Source organism: Thunnus albacares, chromosome 4 (assembly GCF_914725855.1).
Source record: "Thunnus albacares chromosome 4, fThuAlb1.1, whole genome shotgun sequence".
Classification (NCBI taxonomy): Eukaryota; Metazoa; Chordata; class Actinopteri; order Scombriformes; family Scombridae; genus Thunnus; species Thunnus albacares.
This window is the reverse complement of record NC_058109.1, coordinates 32,228,217-32,251,864: the sequence shown is the minus strand read 5'-3', so window position 1 is coordinate 32,251,864 and position 23,648 is coordinate 32,228,217. Positions and strand designations below refer to the sequence as shown.

The 23,648-nt window shown below is 40.8% G+C and overlaps 1 protein-coding gene across 1 annotated transcript; it reads left to right on the top strand.

Moving 5' to 3' along the window:
* Positions 1-2,334: 2,334 nt before the first annotated feature.
* etnk2 (ethanolamine kinase 2) lies at positions 2,335-22,933 on the top strand. Its single transcript, XM_044349246.1, has 9 exons — positions 2,335-2,766; positions 11,589-11,726; positions 11,855-11,976; positions 12,617-12,757; positions 15,188-15,330; positions 16,509-16,592; positions 16,679-16,839; positions 16,988-17,061; positions 19,539-22,933. Exons 1-9 carry the CDS (start codon positions 2,620-2,622, stop codon positions 19,609-19,611), a joined length of 1,083 nt encoding a protein of 360 aa, XP_044205181.1. The 5' UTR covers positions 2,335-2,619; the 3' UTR covers positions 19,612-22,933.
* The last annotated feature ends 715 nt before the right edge of the window (positions 22,934-23,648 follow it).

Below are 23,648 nucleotides of genomic sequence, written 5' to 3'. Positions count from 1 at the left end.
ATCAGAAATGTACAGAGAAGCCAAACCATGAAGTGCTTTATATACTATTAGTACTAACTGAAGTTGATTCTGGCAGCCAATGGAATGATTTGAGCACCGGGGTCCATATTCTGCATTGCATGTTACGTGTGAGGACTCTGGCTCCTGCAATAAGACTGTTATGGGAAGATTAAACAGATTTTTCATCAAGGCTCAATCATGACTTTTTGCTCCCAAACAGTAAACACCACCACCAAACTTCCTGTGGACTTGTTTATGCATTCAGTCTTAGTGCACACATCAGTCAAACCACTGTTTGCCTCTAGCAATATACGCAACAAGTGTGAGCACATTTAATGTGGCTGGATATCCCTGCCTGTTATTCCTCTCCTGTCCACCACTGTGTGGCTTTATTCATACTTTGAGATCCCATTGACAGACAGCAGAGTCATGATGAGCATGAAGACCCGGATGAGTTAGAGGAGCCAGAGTCCTGAGCCTAGAAGTAGAAGTTCAGTGGTAGGATTTTGAAATATTGAGTGTTTAAGACTGGGTATACTATATATATATGATAAATAAATAGCTGTTCCCTTCCTATCTTTTTAAATGGTCAACCCAAAATCTTATTCATAAGATCAAAAACATCTGACCTACATGCCTACCTGAGTGCCAACAGTATATTACTAAGTGGAGTCTTTGGTCTAGTGAGATAACTGAATGTTTTGACTGTATTGATATCAATACTTCCGCATACCTTCCCTCTAGATTTCATACCTCTGGGTAACCTTTCCCCATGTATGCACCACATTCCACACATTTTCATTACTACACTGCCATCTTTTGGTTGAGATTCGGTATTGCCATAGTGGAGGCTGACTATTTGAGTCCTCATTGCACCTGTATCTAGTGTAAAGTGATATTTCATGTAAACTTATAATGGGGGATGTAATCTTCATGCTGCTTTCTGGAAAATGTGTCAGAAGTGAAAAATAACAAAGTACATTCACTCAAGCACTGTACTTGAGTGCAATTTTGGGATAGTTTAGATGGCAATACTGTAGATTTTACTCCACTCGATTCACCTGGTAACTAGTTACTTTGCTGATTAGATTTTGCATGCAAAAATGACTCTTATATATGACCTAACTGTAGTTAGACCAAGCATTTACTAGACCAACTACGACATTAAAACAATAATTTAACTCCATGGTACATTCTTCACAATGACAAATTTTACATGTGATACTTAACTTTTGCTGCTATTACTTGCAATACTTAAAATAAAAAAACAACAAGTATTTTTTAAAGTACAAAGTCCTGCATTCACAGGACTTGAATGACTATTTTTGTCATTTATATTTTGCTCTTAACAAGAGTAGCATTGACTTGTCAATAAAATGATAGACAGAAAATTAATCGGCAGCTATTCTGATAATCAGTCAGTTGTTTTAGGTCATGTTTTACAAAAATTTCATCCTCAAAATGTGAATATTGCTGGTTTCCTTGATCCTCTACAATTGTAAATTAAATATCTTTGAGTTCGTGGGTTATTGGTTGGACAAAAAAAGACTCTGGGAAACTGTGATAACATTATTTGCAGCCCTAATTTTAACAATTTATAATAATTATAGTACTTTATAATTTATTGACAGTTGTGTCATGAGAATAAAAAACTAACTGGTGGTAATATGGCAACCTGTAACTAAAAACCAAACAATCTAAATACTCTGTTTTCTCGCATAAAGCTGTTCAATAAATTAGCAAGTCACGCATTCCTCTTTGTTCACACATCTTTACAATCATCCTTGCGATCCTTACATAACCTCCCATACACAAACACATACACATTTACAGCCCCTCTTACAAGCCAAACTATCACACCACCAGTGGTTGAATGTAACTAAGTACATTTACTCAAATACTGTACTTAGGTATTGTTTTTCATGCAGGACTTTTACTTGTAATGGAGTATTTTTACATTGCTGTATTGGTACTTTTACTTAAGTAAAGTATCTGAAAGCTTTTTCCACCAATGCACACCACCTAATCAACTTCAGACTGCAGTTATTTTATGTCTCAAAAAAAAACTCAACAACAACAAAAAAACTTGACCACGCCTACATGTTAGTTTGGCGCAGTTCTGATATAGGGGACTAAATTACTGGTCGTTTTTTATTAAAAAAGTACCAAACAAAAAAACAGCAGATATTATAGTTATAATTTTCAAAACAGCATTTCTCCATGAAGCCAGCATGGACTTTCATTCGGCTGAATCCGGGCTCCCTCGGGCACACTCGGAAATAATGGGCGTGCTCGGCTGTGGTGCGTCTCAACCGGCGGTACAATCGGATGATCCCGGGCGGGCGGAGCCAAGTAGGAGGAAATGGTACTGTTGGCTGACTGCTCCCAAGAAAAACCGGCGACGAGCGTCCACACATCAGGCAGTTTGACCGCACATCTTCACCGCTTTCTAGCCTTCACTACTGCAGCAGCCGTCAAGCAAGATATACCTCTCAAGCTAAACTCCAGTCATTCACTGAAACACATCATAATTTAGCTGCTTATAAACCAGGCAACACTTGTACCTAGAAATATCTGTGAAGGGCTCGGAGATTAACGTTACAGATAAACGGCTGCAGGATGGAGACGCAGATACATGTGCCCGTCGGCTCGCCGGTAATTAGAAAAATTCCCATTTTCGTGGACGAACACAGCGTGACGGAGGGGGCGATGAAGCTCATTAAGGAGCTGAGACCGGCGTGGGACCCCAGCCATGTCAAGACCAAGGTAACGCTAGCTGCTAAGATAGCTGCACAGAGGATGCTAGGCTAGGCTAAGACTGACAGCTCTGCAGCATCACCAGACAGTCATGAGGAGGCCGTAGAAACACGACCCTCTGGACACTTTAACGTGTCTTACACGATACAATGCTGCCTATAGCCCCTGCCTGATTCCTGAATGAAGACATGTCATTTTTGATATTATGTTACAACCTTTATAGCAAAAATAATTTGGTAGCCAAGCTAGCAAGACGCTAACAGACTTGAACTCTTAAGCTAGCAAAGTAACGTCAGTAAGTAAGTTACTCCAAAATGCCGGTAGGAAAATATTTAGCTAAAACTTGAATTACAGACAGTTTTATATGTCCAAAGTACACCACATGTAGCACCAAATATAGCACTAAAGGAAAGTGACGCTGTCATCTCAGTGTCAGTGGCCAGCTGGTGGTGACGTGATGTCAGTTTGGTTGAGAAACATGATTGTTAAAGCTGTCTTAAGGACGCAAACACGCCTTAGGAAGACTGTTTGACAGCTGGGTGACCTCAGACTGCTCACTGACATTCAGCCTCGGTTCTTTATCATGTCTCTGCTGTCTGGTTTGTTATCCAGTGTGACTCAGTGTTGATGGTAATACAGGCATTAGCTGTTGAGGTGGGGTTTGGGCACTAGAGGTCTCTGAGGGGTTTGAGGAAGAAAATGTAAAGATTCCTAATGTAACGTTCACATCTAATACTTAGTAGGGGGGCAGTGGTGTGGTGATACACTGTATAGGGTTTACAGCTCAATGCACTCACAGTATTTTTAACTAATTATTTTCAACTTTAAATTGACCAAAAACGGCTTCACTTTTATCAGTTAACACTTAAGTGCAAAATGTGAATAATAACACTGTCTTCAATGAAGAAATAACCACATTGCTTAACAAGCAGGTCCTTATCTATCTATCTATCTATCTATCTATCTATCTATCTATCTATATATGTATTTATCTATATGAAATTCAGTTAACGTCTTTCAAATATGCCTTGAAGAAAATAATCATTCAGATAAAAAGCAAATGTCTAAGTTTGGTTGGATGAACTTTCACCAAACACAAGTTGTCCCCCAGAGCAAATGTGGTGAAAGGTGTAGTTCAGTTACATTTTACAAACCTTCTAACTTGGGGAAAAAAAGAGAATATACCAAGAACAGTGAGTCTTATGATGTTCCCTACAGAAGTTGCATTCCCTGATCACTTATTATTTCCAAAGTACTTCTTATTCTTTTCAAGGTAGCATATTAACCCAGGGTCATCACTCTGCTATCTGTGGCCTTCACCACCTCCGTTGGAACATTTTTACTAGTTTAATGTTAAAGGGCAGTAAAACAATCAGTTAATGTTTATGGAGTGTGTAGCAGAATATATGGTAGCATCATTAAATAAAAATCAGCACAGTACAGATGAAGTGTGACAGCCTTATTTGCCTATTTGCGCATTTTTTGTAGCACCTACACAGTGCAAATGGGTGTACTACTCCCTGTAAGTGTGTAGGTTTTTTTAGTTTTTTTTTTTTTTACATTTTTGGGGGACTGTGAATAATGTGTAAGATTATATTAATGATGATTTATTAATATAATAATGAGTGTTAAATTTGTGCATGTGACTTTATGCAGGACCTGACCTCAGAGCATTTGTTAGAACTATTCAAGAATAAATCTACATACAGTACAGATGTGTAGGGTTTGTGTATGACTTGGCAATAATTAAATACCATCATATATGGACTGCTAGTGATGTTTAATTGTGGTTATATGATCATATCATGTTAACATTATACAGTTCTGTTGTCCAAATTAATATTTCCAAGCAAATTGTAGTTAAAGCCCAATAGAGTGAAACATTTAGGTTTTTTTTTTTTTTTTACTCGTGAAGAGTTTTGTCTGATGTAATGCTAATTAGTGGAACTAAGTTAATTCAATTGCTTTGGCTAGGATAATTGATGACATTCTAATATATTTATAAAAAATACAACTTTTTCAGGTGTGGAATGATCTTAAACTTGTTTCCATCGTTGTCCCACGTGTTTACAAAGTCCACTAACCCGTATGAACAATCGATAACATTTTTAAAATTATGTATCATAGATATTAATCATCAGTTTGAGTATTACATTTGCCATATTGTGATATATATAGTGATATCAGGAAAAAATGATAAATATTAATGTCATGATATGAATTCAGCCATATTACCCTGCCCTGGGTCTGTGTTTATGTTATGCTCTGATATGAAAATCCAAAGTGTTATGTATACAGTAGTTTGTATTTTCTACAGAAATGAAGACGATTGCGTAATATACTGCTGATACTCTCCCTATCCATCCATCACACAGGGAAAAAGATTTTTACGTCACGGTCTTTCCTTACAGCACCTTTTGGATGTGTAAAATGCACGTGTGTGCAATGACGCACTTCAAATGTTTTCCACCACAATAAACTCTTAATGATTAATGTTACCGTGATAACAGTCAGAGTGTCAGATAGGATACGAAGAGATCTATATCTGACTCACACATGATTCACAAGAAAGTGATATACAGTAACTCTGAGCACATGACAAAAGTTATAAATAGAAGCTAAACTAAAACAACTTTCCAAAATAAACCACCAGCTGGTTGCTATTTTCCATGATATTGTGTTTGTTCATGTGTAGGAAAACAAGCATGTTATTGTAGTGGTCATGGTTGGGTATGCAGGCAATATAATGTCAGCATACACACTTGGAATACACAGTATATCAATGAATTTACAAAAAAGGAGTACCCACATACACTATGAATAATCCATGGATTCATTATTGTATCCTTTCTTGGTATACATTTTGAGTTCCTTTCCTCATAAGAGCTGGAGTCTATGGGAACTATGTCTTCAATACATACCAGACACTGTCACACACAAGCGTGTTGGCGAGCAATAATTTTAGAAACTTAGCTTGTCAGGGGAAAGGAAATGCATAATTGATTCCACGTAAAAGGATCAAGTGACTGATGTGTCATGGCCAGGTCAAAGTCTTTGGAACGGCTCTGACAGTGGACACAATAACACCATTTACTGCTCTCATGTGGCCCGGTCAGAACGCAGCCACGGCAACCATGTGTTTACATCCTGCTGGCTAATCTCTCTGGATCCCATACCCCACCCACTAACACACCTGCAGCGGAGGACACGGCAGTGTTTACCTCCATCTCGACAGGCCAGACTAGCAGAGGTTTTCTCAATGAGCACCACCCAAACAGGCTTTTTGTCCCACTGGATGTTTTTGTCTGACAGACCTCATATGGAGCTGTACAGCTGCACAACTGAACCAGGTCACAGCTGATACTGCAGTGAGGAAAGTGTGAGATTAAAGGGGAAAAAAAAACGTGTTATTTAGTTGAGTTGGGGAGGATGTTCTTGAACAGCGGGACTGTTGTTTTGGTGGAAGCAGGAAGCGCTAAATGTGGTGAAGAGCAGCAGGGCAGCACTGTTGACAGAAACACCTGATTAGCCAAGCCACCTGGACAGGAAGACTTTTACTGTAAATACACACTGTCAATTTCCAAACATCCTACACACACACACACACACACACACACACACACACACACACACGCAGAGAGGGGTCCTGAAAACAGAAGAGTGTGCCAACAGCAACAGAGTAACAGTCTCCTCTTATTGAAGACAAAATGCTACATCTCTGCCAAAGAAAGCTTGCCTCAGGCTTTTCAGTCAGAGCATTGATCGTAGACTCTTTGATTGAAAAATAGAAAATAAAACAGTGCCACCATTATTGTCCTGTACAGGCAGTGTATGGCCGAATGTTTACCTCTGTCTGGGTCCAAGCTTATCGCTGTCTGTCGATGTATTGATTGCCGGTCTTAGTGGCGTATTGTGTGGCGGGTAGAAGGGATCAGTCATGTGGTCGCAAAGGCATGTATGCTTGTGTATGTACGGTCATAACAGGGATGCCTGCGCGCCCATCTTTGTGGTCAGCCACGTGTGGAATGCCAGATATGTGTGAGTGAGCGTCTGGGCCGGGGGAGATGCAGGCCGTGTGTATGTTGTTATTGTGTTCACTGCAGTGGGATGGACTGGCCACTGGTTTCCACTGGAGTGATGCTTTAATGCTGGGATCAGACTACACGAATTCAGCCAAATTTTGAGACAATTTTGTCGTCGCCGACAAATTTCCTGCGCTGGGCCCGAATATGAATGTTGGGAACGACGAACGGGCGTATTTACCCCTTGTAGTATGACATAATCGAAGAACAGCAGTGTGGCATCTGGGTTACCTCATGACACCCCGATGTAGACTTTTTTTGTATTTTCTTGCCTAGTTTAACAACTGCAATGACGTGTTCCTTGGCGTCGACCAGTACGTCTAACTTTTTCCTCCATAAGACCTTCTGTTTACATACAGAGAACCTGCTAACTAGCTACATTTATGTAGTGTTCTTGACATGTTAATACATTTTTACCTCAAGTTCTCTTTGAAGACACACTGGAATGTGCTTCCAGCTGAGCCCAGGGACTGTAGATGGAATTTAGCTAATGACTAAATCTGGCATAAATCATCTCCTCATTTTCAGATGAATGTTTTTTATGCATGGTCCTTGTTTAATAAAGACTAATAATAATAATAATAATAATAATAATAATGAGGATAGATAGCCCATACTATCCAATTGTTTTTCTTTCTTTTCAGCACACAAGACTGGCAGCATCACACATAGTGCTTCTGTAGTCATGACGACATGATAATTTATAAATTCCTCATTTTATTTAAGACTGAGGCTGATTCCAGCCTCTCAATTGTGATGATTTGTTGCTTTCTTTGTTTTATATCATGGCAAACTGAATAACTCTTGGGTTTTGTACAGATAGCACAAAACAAGAAATAGGACTTGGGGATTAGGATTTAGGATTAGGACTTGGGGAAAATGACATTTTCTATATTTTCTGACATTTTATTGACAAAATTAATTGAAAAAAATTAATTGATGAAAATAAGTGTTTGTTGCAGCCCTTTATCAGACAGATTGCAGCCGAAAGTTACTCAGATTATCTAAACCTAAATCTAAATGTGAGTGCACCTGCAATATTGTTAATAAGCCCTCATTGCACAGGAAAAACTTGTGTGTACATAGCTACCACAGGTTTGGGTATAATTTCAGTTCAGTTCAGTTTTATTCATGTAGCGCCAAATTATAACAAAAGCCATCTCTGCACTTTTCACATAGAGCCTGTCTAGACTGTACTCTTTAATTTACAGAGACCCAACAATTCCCCCATGAGCAAGCACTTTTTCACATTTTCCTAGATCTCAGCAATTACCAAGTACAGTATTATTGGACAGAAATGATGGCAAGAGCTATGACAATATAACCCAAGTTGTAATAAAACTCAACTTTCCTCTGTGTAAATAAGAATACAGCTGTCCACCAATGCAGCATGTAACAAATATGGAGGACATAAATAATAATAATGATAATAATAATAATAATAATAATAATAATAATGCGTTTAATTTGTAACGCACTTTTCATTTGCAGTGAATCTCAAAGTGCTACAGCGTTAAAATCATATAATAAGAAAACAACAAAATTTAAGATGAAAAAGCCTTCCTGAATAAAAAGGTTTTTAAACCTGTTTTAATAGAGCCTAGGATCTGTGCTGCCCTCAGATGGTTAGGAAGGCTGTTCACAAGCGTGGTGTAAAAGAGCAGAAGACCCTCCATGGTGCAGAGCTTGCTACTGTGGGCCTGGAGGAGCAAGCTGCTAGCAGATCTGAGGGTGCGGGTAGAGATTTGTGGTGTGATCATTTCCTGTAGGTAGGGAGATGCTTGTCCATTGATGGATTTATATGTGAGTAACAGGATTTTGTAGTCAGCCGAGAAGGAGACGGAGCCAGTGCAATGAAAACAGAATTAGTGTTATGCGTTTGTGTTTTCGCACTCTCATCAGGATCCTGGCAGCACTGTTCTGACTGGAGCTTCTGGATGTCCCTGCCAGGTATCCCTATGAAGAGTACTTTGCAGTAGTCCGGCCTTGAGGAGATAAACGCATGGACAAGTTTCTTTGCATCTGACAGGGTTAGAGAGGAGCAGAGTTTGGAGATGTCTTTGAGATAGTAGAAAGTGGTTTTGTACAGATGTCTTATTTGATCACCAAAAGTCAGGTCAGGGTCAAACCTAACACCCAGATTAGTTACTGAGGAGGAAAGGGGGATGTCCTGGTTATCAAAGGTGAGATGAGGTATGGGGGATGACTGAACCTTGGGTAGTCCTAAAAGGAGAGCTCCAGTTTTACTGCTGTTAAACTGGAGGCATGACATGCCTGCAGAAGGGCTTGGGGCAATTTTGATGTACAGCTGGATATCATCAGCATAACAGTGAAAAAACATCCCATGTCTGTTGATGACACGTCCAAAGGGGAGCATGTAGAGGGTAAACAGGATGAGCCCAAGAACGATCTAGACCTGCATCCTTCCAGTGAGACATACTCAGGCCCACCGGAAAGTTAGGACCGAAACCACTCAAGTGCAGAGTCTGACAGCCCAATGGTGGTGTGGAGGTGCTCTAAGAGGATAGTGTGATCCACAGTGTCAAACGCAGCACTTAGGTCAAGGAGAATTAGGAGAGAAGGGGACCCTGTATCAGTTGCCATCAGCAGGTCATTCACAACGCTGAGATGTTTCTGAACTGTATGCTGAATGAAAACCTGACTGGACAGGAAAGGGAGGTTGGAGATAGGTCTGGTTCCAGGGTGGGCTTCTTGAGGAGCGGGCGGATGACTGCTACCTTGAGGGATAGAACACTACCAGTTTGAAGGAAGAGGTTGACAGTTTGGGTGATCAGGGGGGCTGAGAATGGGGATGTATGATTTGAGCAGAGCTGTGGGAATGGAATCCAGGGCACAAGCACAGGGTTTCATCTTCCTGAGGATTTCCTCAATGTGGCTCTGCCTGACACCAGTAAAATGGAGTAGAGATGGCACACTCCCAGATAAGGTCGATGACAGGAGGAGGCAGAGAGGAAGAGCTGGACATCAGAGAGCGGATGTTGTTGACCTTGGCTCTGAAAAAGTCAATCAAGCTGTTACATCGCTCTTCTGTAGCCTTGATTGGGAAAGATGATTCTGGCTTCAGGAGATGCTTTATGGTGGAAAAAGATGGCCAAGCATCTTTAAGGGACTTTGAGTAAGTCCTTTTGATGTTCATGGAAGGCCAGTTTATAGACAGTGAGCCCAGAGCTTCTGAAGCGTCATCCGAAGACATGTCGAGCTGTTTTTATTTTCCGCAGTTTGTGAGTGAACCAGGGAGCAGAGCCTGAAAAATTGACCTCACGCGTCTTGTCAGGGGTATGAAGATCAAAGACACAGAAGCTGGGCAGGTGGTGTGGTGGAGGTCCATAGTCATGATGGCTGGGTTAATGCTTTTTCAGTTCCAAAAAAGCATTTGACGCCTAAGTTTAGTAGGGGGCGACAGGAATGTCAAAGCCATCGAGACCACCTTGTGGTTGGACACACCCAGATCATAGACGTGGAGGTTATTTATGGGGGCGGAATCAGTGATGACCAGGTCAAGTGTGTGCCCTGGTGTGAACAGGTACATCAACATGTTGCTTCTGGCCAAGACACTCAGTCAGACTCATGAACTCCTCTGCAAAATGACAGGAGGGGTTGTTGACAGATATATTCATACCACCAACAATGACAATGATGGTTGACATGGAGCAGAATGAAGTGAGGAGGTCATGTATCTCAGGGAGGAAAGATGAGTTTGGGTAGGTGGTAGATGAGTAGCACTGTCATGGAGTATGGGGGTTTACATTTTAGAGCAAGGCATTCAATAGAAGAAAGATCAGGCATTGGCAGGGGAGACAGTTTCAGTTCAGCCTGGTGTATGATTGGTAAACCACCACCATCGCCAGAGCTGCAGGCTTTCTCTATGTAACTATGGCCACAAACTGAACAAGTGGAAAAAAAATGCAACTTGTGCAACTAATCTGATGACAGTTTAGACAACCACAGTGTGCTGGTTAAGCTAATAACACAAAAGCTGTCTGTATGTAGCCTAACTATTTATCTGAGATTGCTACGTATCTTGAAATTTGGCAAATTCTTGTAAACTTAGCTGCTGGCTGAGACAAACCAGCCCCTCCTCTCACCAGCGGTACCTGCAGGCAGTGAATCACATCAGCAGCAGAATGAGGAGGACACAGGATAGGAGGAAAGACTGCCTGCACAGAGAACAGCTGTGCATATGACCTTGAATCAGGTTGTGGTGACATATGGTTTGAAATTGTATGTTCTGTGTGTAGATTTGGTTTCATAGATGATCTGGCAACTTGGGTAACATCAGACAAACATACAAAACTTATGGATCCTTGTGTATCACAATTATTCATAATAAAGGTTGAAGGCCATGCAAATTATGGGAGTTTCCTGGGAGAAATGGCAAAATGGGGGCACAGCAGGAGACGGGGTATAAATACGAGAGAAACCTGGGAAAAATGGGAGTGTTAGCAGGTCTGCAATGCGTCATTCTCAGTTTTGAAAAATACACAAATACAGTTAATCAATTTATTGTAAATCAACTGCATTTTGATAGGATTGAATGTTTCAAACTTGTTTTACATCTTGAATTACATTAATACATTAATTGATACATTTATCTCATGTTGGTCAGAGCTTCATGGTGTCTGCACCATGATCCTGACCCAGAGGTTTAGGGCATCACTGTATCTCTGCAAGGCGAGGTTCCGACATCAGCAGAGAGATTGTATGAATTTTCTTTTCTTCCTCTTTCAGCTCTTCACTGATGGGACCACCAACAAGTTGGTGGGCTGCTATGTGGAGGACAGTCCAGATGATGTAGTCCTGGTCCGAGTATACGGGAACAAGACAGAGCTGATTGTGGACAGAGACAATGAGCTCAAAAGCTTTCAGGTAGAATGAAAACAAATAGAGTCAAATGGGTTGTGCTCTCCTCTGAGTTTGCCTCAGTCAGTCAATAGCTGCTTCAGAATTGTTTCTCTATTTAATATGTGTTGTATGTGTTTGTGTCTCTCCTCTAGGTGCTGCATGCTAATGGTTGTGCTCCCCGCCTCTACTGCACCTTTCAGAACGGCATCTGCTATGAGTTCATGCAGGGGGACGCTCTTGGGACACAGGATGTCAGGGATCCTTCCCTACTCAGGTCAGGACATGCTAGCATCATGGGACTGCTCAGGACTCACTGACTTAGATTGGAGATGGTACAATGATACCACAGTGCTTGGTAGCAGTATTATGGTGCTCAGAATCCTAGATTTTTACAGTCCATATAGAAGCCTAGACACAGACTCCATTTACAATGCAGATACTGCACAAGAAAGAGGCAAATGAAGAAAACGCATGCGAGTCACATGCAAATGATAGTTGGTGGAACCATTCTTCTAAAACAAATGAACCAAAGCCAACTCCAAACACTTGCAGAAGAGTTGCTCATATCATTGTATAAATACATAAATTATTGCAATGTGCTCCAAACAGTCAATAATAATACTTTAACACTCATTGTCCTTGGTATCTTTCAACTCCCCCATTGTCTACATCAGTTCAGTATTTTCATTAGACTCATTCAAGGGACTTTGCAAGAGATACTTGTCCTTGTCTAACCCTGCAGATAAAACTATCATAACCCTGTAGCAGGCCAGTGTGTCATTGGACTGTTGAATTTCTTTAAAACTACAATACAGTAAGGTCAATAACAAGTACTAATTTCATGTTGAAATATATTCTTGATGATAACCTTCGTCATCTTGTGTGTGTGTGTGTTTGTGTTTGTGTCCTCTCAGACTGATAGCCAGGGAGATGGCTCGTATCCATGCCATCCATGCACACAACGGCTGCATCCCCAAACCCAACCTCTGGATCAAGATGCGAAAATACTTCTCCCTGGTGGCCACAGAGTTCACCGAGCAAGCCTCCAACGTCAGGTGAGATCTCTGTTGCTTCTTAGAAGTCGGTGCTCCTCTTGTGACTCTACACACACACACAGTGATAATGATGTAAATAGCTCATGAGGCACAGCCAGATTTGCCTGTTACATTAGTTATGAGGACAGAGGCAATCTAACCCCTGACCATGATATCATCTGAGAGCACTTAGTGAAGTAGTTTTACCAAATCATTTTAGCATCGGCAAGAAACAAGTTATCCTGTCTAATTGGTTAGGTACCAGGTCTAGTCAGTCTAACACATTATGTGCAGTACATACAGAATAGATGTCCTGCAGTCTTATGCAGAGGTTAATTTTACATGAAGGTGGGCTCCATTTTGACAGAACAGACCAGAATCTTAACAGCCAGCTGTACACTTAAGACAATTTTAGCCACACTGGCAGCATGGCTCTAGAGATGACAGTGTTGATCCAGAGTGAAATATCTCATCAACTATTGGATGGATTAAGATGCAATTTGGTAAAAACATTCATGATCCCCAGAGGATGAATCCTAATGATGTTTGTGATCACCTGACTTTTCCTCAGGTCAAAATTAAAATTTGTCCAATTCTTTGGTTTATGATCAAATACATAAAAACCAAGCAAAACTAATGAAATTCCCATCATTCTCAGTTGTGCTTTCTGTTAAGTGCTGATAGGCAATTGTTAGCATGCTAATGTGCTAAATTAAGATGTTGACCATCATGGTAAACATTACACCTAATAAGCATCAGTTGCCATTATGAGCACGTTAGCAGACTCATTTGATTCGAAGCAGCTCTTTGCATAGGTGCAGCCTCACAGAGCTGCTAGCATGGCTGTATTCTTGTTATTTAGACATTAACATGCTCAGAGGTGATACAAATATTATCTAAAACAAAATTGATCCATCCTGTAGTGTTTATGCAGTTATGACCAAACATAATATATAACACTGCCTTCAGAGGTTGCAGGCAAAATAATGACTTGTTGATGCACTGCTCTTTATTATGGAATGAAGGAACATTTATCAACCATGGTTATAACAGATGTTGTGACATATAACTTGGACTGGCTCTGAGCAAAGATTTTCACAACTCACTAAACTTTTGACTCCTGGGCTGACACACACACACACACACACACACACACACACACACACACAGTTGGTGCATTTGATATTGACAAAAGCATTTTATGGACTAGTATTTTCATCTCTGGGAAAGAGGAAGGAAAAACATTCCCAAGAGTTTAGGCTGAAGATGGTCCGCTTTGCGTCTTGGCACTGGACCTGTAGCACCGACAAAGGTAGGCAGTTTCATAACCTGGCCAGCTGCCCAGTCACAGCTGATATCTTTGTTCTGATGGCTATTAGATTAACTCCAGCATGTGGCTTATATAACTGTAACAATAATGGCCAACTGGATTAGGGAGTCTGAGGCATGCAGTGGGCCAGCAGATGTTTGCTTAGCTCGGTGTATCAGGTCACTTTACTCTCTTCCTTGGTAACACAGACAGCTAGAGTGTCCTGGTCCTGGACAGCAGACACTTGTTGCAAAGCGGTCATAAGCAGAAATGAGCAGGCAGACATTTACTGAGAACTGGTAGAAGAGATGTATCTGATGCAAACATCCAATGCAAGGATTGAGCAGCTGAGACTCAAGTCAGTCTGGGAGTTAAAAAAGAGGCCGCAGGTGAAGGAGATGCAGTGAGCCAGGTAGAAATCTCCATGGAGAGGTTGTGTATGTGTGAATTCCCTTTGAGTATTTTACCCAACCTACCTCTCCTGCTATCAGGCTGCCTATGGATTAAGCCCCATAAGCCCATTACAGTTAGCACAGGGGTCTCTGCTCAGCACACCAGTCTGGTTGGCTGAGACACTAACTCAGCGACTTAGCCCTTTCTCCACTGGCCAATAATACCACTTTCAGAACGACACAGGTTCAGGCAGCGTCTGCCCATGATCTCAGTAGGTCAGTGTGAGTCATCTAACCAGGGTTGAACATGGGTTCTTCAGAAGGAGACATAGTGGAGTAGCCATAGTGATTAAGGAGCATTATGACTGTCATCTGAGAGCTTGTTTCTCTGTAACTGCAATCCCAGGAGCAGCCCAGTGCCCCACAGAGCCGGTGTGCTGCCTGTGCATGTTGGTCTCAGCTGTTTTCACATCACATATATTCCCACTTTGAGATGAAACCAAAACGAGGAAAGGCTGTTTTGTCAGTAACAACTTGGTCAACAATTTATTGCATATATATACTATTTACTGCAACTGTTTTACTGCACATGTGGGGTCAGTGTTGTGTTTACAGACACTCAGCATAGTTGTCACAATAGTCTTAAAAGAAGAAGCTGAACTCAGGTGAGTGTGAAAAAGCTGACCGTTCTCCATCTCTTCCTCTGTCTCATGCTCCTCTCCCGGCCTCTGTGGGCGGTTCCTGGTCCAGAATCAAGCAGGAGGTTCCCAGCAAGGCAGTGCTGGAGCAGGAGATGGTGTGGATGAAGGAGCATCTCTCCACACTGGGCTCCCCCGTGGTGCTTTGCCACAATGACCTGCTCTGCAAGAACATCATTCATAACAGCAAAGAGGGTAGGTACCCTCTACCCAAGTGTAGTATCTTCTGCCACAGCCAGAATGATAAATATATATTTTAATCAACATTTTCAGACTCATTTTACACCTGGTATTAACATGCAAGCTGGATATTTTATCTGGAGAAGGAGAAACGCATGTTGACACAGCTGTAAATGCATGCAGAATGCATTATTATCAGCAGCTGTATACCAGAAGCTAAATTCACTTCCATCGAAACAGGGTATCAGGTGTTGAAAAGTTTTAAAAAGCTAAAAATATCTATATATATCTATATAAAAGTATCTCACATACAGCATCACTTTCACCCTCAAGGGTACCTACAATGATGAGGTGAGGGTCATGTGACATTCAGGGGTAGCCACTGGCTCTGATTCCCTTCTAATAGTACAAGTTACATAAACCTAGTTTGCAAGGTCACCTAATCATAACCAGAGATGATACCTCTTCAACAAACACAAACCGAGAGTGCAGATCAGTGTGCAGTCATTTCCAGTCTGTCCCTCTCGTAGATGCAATTGTTAAATTTCACTACGACACCAGAAATAGCTAGCCACCTGGAGTCATGACAGTCCTGAAAACTGCTGCAGGTGCTGCAAGTGCACATTATTTAACTGATAATGTCACAGTTTACAGACTGCTGTGACTCAGGACAGCTACCATCTATGTTACTTTTTGACTAAAAGTAACCTTTCTGTGCACGTTGTAATAACTTGATTTTCCCAGTCTAGACGCTTTTCATATTGTGCAAAAACAAAAATTCAAATTGATCAAATACATTTCATGTATCACCCAGCCCTACTCTCACCTTGCAAATCGTAGTATCCCTTGATCACAGACTCAAGAAACTGAATTTGATGATTCTCCTCCCCATGTTTTAATAAAGCCATCAGAAAAGAAGCTGTTAGATAGAACAAGGGCTGTTTCTGAAAATGGCTGAGCAGTTAGGAGGACTATCAGCACTACAGCACCCTGTAGTGCTGATAGTCCTCCTGCCCTCCCCTCAACTGCTCCAGTCAATGAAGTCCTGTAAAAAATTGCAGTTTGGCATGAAGTGCACATTCCTCAGACCTCAATATCCTCTCCCATGTGACTGGAGATAGTAAACACATAGTTTTTGAGCAGGCACACCTTTATTGTCTGTACCTGTGGTGAGCCCTTTTGTTGTCTTTCAGGTCATGTTCGCTTCATAGACTATGAATACTCCAGTTACAACTACCAGGCCTTCGACATCGGCAACCACTTCAATGAATTTGCAGGTTTGTGGAACCACAGTAAATTTTGTATGTCAGAGCTGATGTTATATCCATCTAGTATGGCTTATTATACAACTATGTGTACTTAGGCATGTCTGAGCCAGACTATGGGTTGTACCCCAGTCGGGAGATGCAGATGGAGTGGCTCAAAGTGTATCTACAGGCATACAAACTCTTCACCAAGAAAACAGAGGAGGTCAGCCCGCGGGAGTTGGAGACACTCTATGTACAGGTCAACAAGTTTGCTCTGGTGAGGAGGAATACACACACTACACACACACACACACACACACACACACACACACACACACACACACACACACACTATCTCTTACACACACACCCACAGTGTCTCACATTACTTAACCTCATCTGATATCAGATTTATCTCTTTTAAGGCTTCTCACTTCTTTTGGGGCTTCTGGGCGCTCATCCAGGCCAAATACTCCACCATCGACTTTGACTTCCTCGGGTAAGTGGCTGTGTGCGTTTGAAAGAGTCAGAGCTGCGTGTGGCGACCACCCGTGTAGGATATTGCAGTGATAGGTTGGACTATGTCTAAAAAGAATCTGTCAGTGTGGTTTAAACAGTGCATTATGAAAGACTGAAACCAAAAACCCAAAAGCCAATGTGTCTCTCATTTCTTTTGTGAGCATCCATACCACTTAACACTCCCTGCCTACACACCTATAACACACACACAACAGGTTTGCCTCCCCTAGTGGTTCACAGATAGGAGGGAGACCTAAGGAGGTTCATGGACTGCAACCCAATCGCTCCCGCCTTGCTGAGAGAAAGGTAGTACTAGGGCAAATATCGGTAACGCTTTATTTTATAAGTCCCTTAATTTTATACTAATTTCTTGGAAAATTTCAGAATAATTTGCAGGTATTTCATTTTTAGGACATTTTACAGAAAGGGTGGAACAATTTGGTACAAATTAGAGTTGCAATGATTAGTCAATTAATGTATTAGTTGCCAACTATTAAATTACTTGCCAGCTATTTTGATAATTGTTTAATTGTTTTGAGGGGTTTTTTTTGCTAAAATTCTCCTTCCAGCTCCTTAAATGTGAATATTTTCTGGTTTCTGTTGGACAAAAGAAGACATTTGAAGATGTCACCTTGGGCTTTGGGAAATAGTGATTGACATTTTTCACCATTTTCTGACATTTAATGATCCAAACAACTAATCGATTGATCAAGAAAATAATTAACAGATAATCGATAATGAAAATAATCATTAGTTGCAGCCCGATTACAACTGAAAAGAAAAACAGAAAAAAGTGTTAAGCTGGTTTAGTTGGTCATTATATTTGGCTTCATAGTTGTTAATATGAAAAAAAACATATAATAAATTAGACTCTTACCAGTTCTTCAACAGACAGAAAATACTTCATTAGTATTAGTAGTTTAGATTCTTTCTTAAAACATTATAATACTCTTTATGTAGAGTCTATGGTATACTCCCATTTTTAAGAAACAGAATATGCTAATATATTGTTTGACACACAACAACTAAAGTAAGTTTTTTCTGTCTTTTCAATAGTTGTGAAGAGTCAAATTTTATTTTGCAAATTAACAACAAAGTATGAACTGACATATAATGATTTGGTACTTACCAGCTAAAACCAACTTTCTTATTGCACCACCCTCTCTGTAAAATGTCTTAAAAATTAACCGTTAAATACCTGAAAATTACATAGAAAATTTCCAGGAAATTAGTATAAAATTAAAATAGCAAATATCTCTCCTACTTTGCATGCTTGACAGTAAAAAATTTAGCCTACTGCTGCATAGAAAGGTGATACATTTGATCAACAATGGAATTACCAAAAACAAGAAACCATTTTTATTTATTTTTCTGTAGTGCCCTGTGAGTTCTTCAGTGAATTTTTGGTTCCAACTGACTAGGATGGTTTCTGATAGTTGGTTCCATATGGGATCTGGTTCCTCGTCAACAAAACACCTGAATTCATTAAGCTCCGATGCTAATGAATCTTTTATGTGATCTTTTATCTCTCCTCACACTTATATAAGCAAAAAGCAATGGGAAACATATAGGTAGCAAGCTTCTTTCAGTCTCTGCCTTCTCAGCCAAGAAAATATGATTAGACATGTTTGAGTTATTTTAACCTTTAGTTACTTGAAAATGTTGAAGAGTAAACACTAAGATTTAATAAGGGATTCAAAAGTATTCAGATTCGATAACTGGATTTTCATTCGATAAAATGCTACCGAACCCCATCCCTATGACTGACAATGCTGGTACTGGTCATTTGATTAGTGCAATATCTGTGTGGTTGGGCACTACAAATAATTTGTAATATCACTTTAAATTCAACGGCCACACAGGCAGTTATCCAGCTCGAAGGCCAACAATGTTGTTAATCCCATGTGTGATTTCAGAAGTCCGTATGTTAGTCACTCCATGTTGTGATTCTAATCAAGTAACGTTACAAGACTACTGGTTGCTGTTAGTTTTTACATTCTGGTCATTTGCTATCACGACAATTGGACCCATGAGAGAGAGATGGCTAGCTAGACAACAGTGCTAGCGTCATTGCTAACATTAGCAAGCTAGCCTAACTTGCTTGCTAAGCTTCAGCATTCAGAGTGAAATACAAACTTTGGTCATGATGGGTCTTCCTAAATGTTAAATGTAACAAAGTGACAGATGTCTTAAATTGCTAACAGCACATACTCAACACTATGTGGACTTTTTAAAAAATGTCTGCTTCAGAAGTTAAGTGCACATCTCTTAAATGTCTGTCAACTGCTGTCAAGGAAAACGCAAGCTTAGATGCTGTTTCCACAAAAAACTGTTCACTGTAAAATGTGCACAGCAGCTGCAGTATAGTTTCTATTCCCCAGTGAGGAAAATTTAAATTTCAGTACCACTTTTCCTCCTTCTGTGCCATCAACACCTCCTTGCTTTTCTTTCTTGCAGGTACGCTGTGCTACGTTTCAACCAGTACTTCAAGACCAAACCTGCAGTGATGGCCCTGCAGATCCCGGAATGAGAGGAGAGATGGAGGGAAGACAGAATGAGGAGAGAGGACAGGAAGGGGCGGTCTGGGTTTTATGCCGGGACTTCCTGTAGGGTGGGAACTCTTCTCTGTCAGCCAGGTGCTGATAGACCACTGCTTGGTCTACTTGGCATTCATTTCTGCATTAAGCGCAATTACTCTTTCATTCCTCTAAACTTAGCTCCATGTCTCTCACAACTCTAGCTCAAACATTACAAATACTCCAGAGTTCTGTGTGTGTGTGTGTGTGTGTGTGTATGTGTGAGTGAGAGAGTGTATGCTTGTGTATGTCTGTGTTCTTCATTTGTCTTGATACACCCAACATCTTGCTTTCCCTCTTAGGGCATAGTGAGCACAGAAGTCTGAGTTTAGGGTAGAACTCACTGACTAAAAACCTGCTTTACTGTCTGTCACACTGGCACCAAAATGTTCCACAACGCTGGTAATGAAGGTCAAAAGAGGGAGTAGACTGTCAAGGAGGGTTTGATGCTGCCATTGACTTGATGAGTTTATCCTGTTCTCTGTGCACTGTATCTGTGGCTCAACGCCATGGCCTCTGTATGAGGTAATGCCTCTGCAGCCATTATAGTTACTGTAGACACTGACTACAGATGTATTTCACCTGGGATTCCTCAGGTTCTGCATGTGATGTGTGCAATGAGACCATTCCTCCTCGTTTTACCACTGTAAAATACTAATGTGTGAGATCCTTTTTCTCCATCTTTGGTGCTAAGTGCTTGTAGCTGCAGTGTTTCTCCGAGAGATCACCTGTGCATCAAACACTGGTGTCTGATTTTTCTGTCGATGCAGTTTGAGCTTCTGTCGGTTCCTCTTCTAGTTGTTCCAAGCAAACTGCTGCTGCTAGAAATGTGAAACATACTTTTCTGTGTGCTAGTCCCCTTGGAAGGACCTGTCAGACACTGAGTGTGTGGAACAGCAAATGGAAAAGCTTTTCATGGACCAGCTGTAGGTTGAATCACTATTGTGTTATAGCAATCAGTGATAGAGAGTAGCTAAATGTGCATTTATTTATTTATGTGAAGACATTGTGGATTATTTAACATCTCAGGTGAAACGACTTGTCAGTTTGGGTTGCTTTAGTAAGTGCTGCTCTATGTTGAATTGGGAAGTGATGCTGAAGGAGGGGAGATGGATGTCGGTTAAAAAAAAAAGAGGGGACCCACGTAAATGTCACGCTAAACTCCGTGTACGTTTTTCCACCTTCTTGACTTTTATGGTTACAGCGAATCGCTCCGTTAAACTTTCCATTTGAACTTTCCAGACCTCTCGGAAAATCACAACCTCAGTCATCCCCCCTCCGCCCCCTCCCTCGCCAACCCCATCCTCCCCCACTTTATGCCCTCCTGTGTCCGCTTCCCCCTCATGTTACTATCTTTGATCTCCTCCCAGCCCAGTTTTGTTTCACATCTGTTGAGATTGAAGCAGTAACACCTGTTCCACAGGGCGCTTACCATCTAAACATCCATCACAGACCGCTTTCAGCCTCGCACTGTAATCCATTCCCATCCCAGATTCAGAGCCAAATTTTGTTACATAATCAGACAAGTCTAGTTTTCAAAAAGAGGCATGAATGGGTAATCTTGGGCTGTGCTGCTGTCATGAGATCACCTCAGTGGAAAAACATGGCATCTGACACTCCAGAAACAGTGTTTTTCAGAAGGACATAAGATCCTCATTCATCACACTCAGGGTATCTGCAGATCCTTCAAAGATCTTAAAGCAAACGTGCTAGATGCCTTACAAAACATTACCAGGATTATTTGCGCTCAGTCAATACACTACAGGTTTAATAGTACAGTACACATCTTGTCTGTCTTAATGAGTACAGTTGGATTTCAGGATACTTCCCCATTAACTTCCAGCTGTTCTTTCCTCATTCTGGCTATTGATAGTGTAAGACCCTCTATAGTCAACTTAAATTTAATCAGATATTGGACCTTTTATTCAGTTGGCCTCAAATTACAATCTATAAAAGGGTATCTGCAGATATCCTGATACTGAACAGCCTCTAAGAAAAATCAACCAATATACAAGCACTGGCTTCTGCCATAATGAAGTTAAGCACAGGATTCACTCCTCCCAATCATTGACGCAATCATTGATCTGATTAGACTGGAGTGATAAACACAACACAATTATGAATGAATCTCAAGCTCCAGATCATATCTTCTGAAGTTGTTCATTCATGCCGAACTCCAGAAAAGGGATGTGTCACGCTCCTCAGAATATTCAGCCCCTCATTGACCCAGCAGGGGGAGACACTGAGCTCTGACCTTTGTCCTCCACTGTGGGTGTCATGTAGCTGACAGGCTTAATAATTTACCAGGTGAGCAGCAGTCCTTCAGAACAGACAGACACTAACAGATATTAATGGTTGTCGGTCAGGACAGTTAACCTGAGAGATGACACGTGTTGCGTGGATAACATTTATACTTGAAATGTGTCAGTGGTGCTTATGCTTAGAAGTGATGACCAGAGCCTTCTGAATGGGAATTCCAACTCATTCTAGGGCAGTTTGAGGCTAAAGAGTTAATTACTGAAAGATGTATTCATATAATGGCCAAAGTACATATTTGGGAGAAAAAAGCTATCAGCAAAATTGTCCTGAAAAAGGTCAAATCACCCACAACAGTAGTGCATTTTTAATTTTAGAATAATCAAGAGGCCCTTATTTTAGGGACCTAATAGTGGAATAATCTGCTTAGTAGATTTGCAGACAAAGGCCAAATTAGTGAGCTTGCTGCTTGAATGCACAATCCTAATACCCTGGTAGGAATTCAGCCTGGATAAAAAGGGCATTTGCACTCCATGAGCACTGAATGAATTTCTCCATTCACTTAACAGAGGACACTGAGTGGACCTCATCTGTTGACACAGTTTAGAAGAAAAAAAGTTACCTCTGAAAGGATCTAACAGCCTAGCAGACACTGATGGTAAAGGCCAGAGCTAAATGTAAAGTTGATGAACTGAAAACACATTCCACATAGAATTGAGGTTGTCCTAAAAACTTTGCACTCATTCAAGAGTGCACTAATATTGTAGCAGCCATTTGACCCATTAGTCACCTTACCCACTGTGTTGTTTGGCACCAAAAAGTTCAGCACCAAAATCATCTTTGTGTTACTGAAGTAGTGAGTATTCTAAAGGCTTCACCAAGCTTTGAACACTGCATTCCCAAACCACTGAAGTACCCTTATTATTGCACTATCTTTGGGAAAGTTACCCTACTCTGAAAGAAATGCTGACACACATAATCATACAGTATGTTAAAGGCACAATCCGTGATCAAATGTAGCCCCCACCATCAAAAACCAAAACATAAGCCTGGAACTATTGCTCTCAAAATGATTGACTGTTCTTTAAAGAGGCTTGAAAGCTGTTTGTAACTGCATTCACTGGTTGAAAGTTTCAGACCTTTTGCACCACCCTGCATCTGTAACCTTAGCCAACAGTGATGTCACAGTGTACTGACACCCTGGAGTTCATCATCTACATCACTGCAGCAGGGTGAGAAGTTAAACCAGTAGAGGTCAGCAAAGACAATATTTTCAGTAGGTGTTAAGTCATTCTTTAAATACACAAACTAAACCTGTCACTAATTTGACAAAACGATTTCAACTCAAGGTCCACTTACTAGCTTTTTCAGGAGGTTTCAGCCTCATCACACAGTCTTCGACACTAGTATTTGCTCAGTTTTGATGGAGATGGATCTGTCGACATCTATTGTCTAGCAAAAAGCTAGTAAGTGGAGCTTGAGTTACGATTGCTTTGTCAAACTGCTGTTTCCAAGGCAAGAACGTGCTAAAGCCATGAATAATTTCTTGTGACGTTTAATGTTTTTTTTATCTTGTACATCAGTAATGTACCTGTAATGTCAGGTATGTGGATACACCTAAAATGTACATGGTTTAAAAAGTCACTGATTGGCCCTTGAAGTATCCATAGGCAGACTTATTTTAACTTATTTTGTTTACTAGAATGTTAGCTTAAGTTAGCTGTAAAGTTTTTGC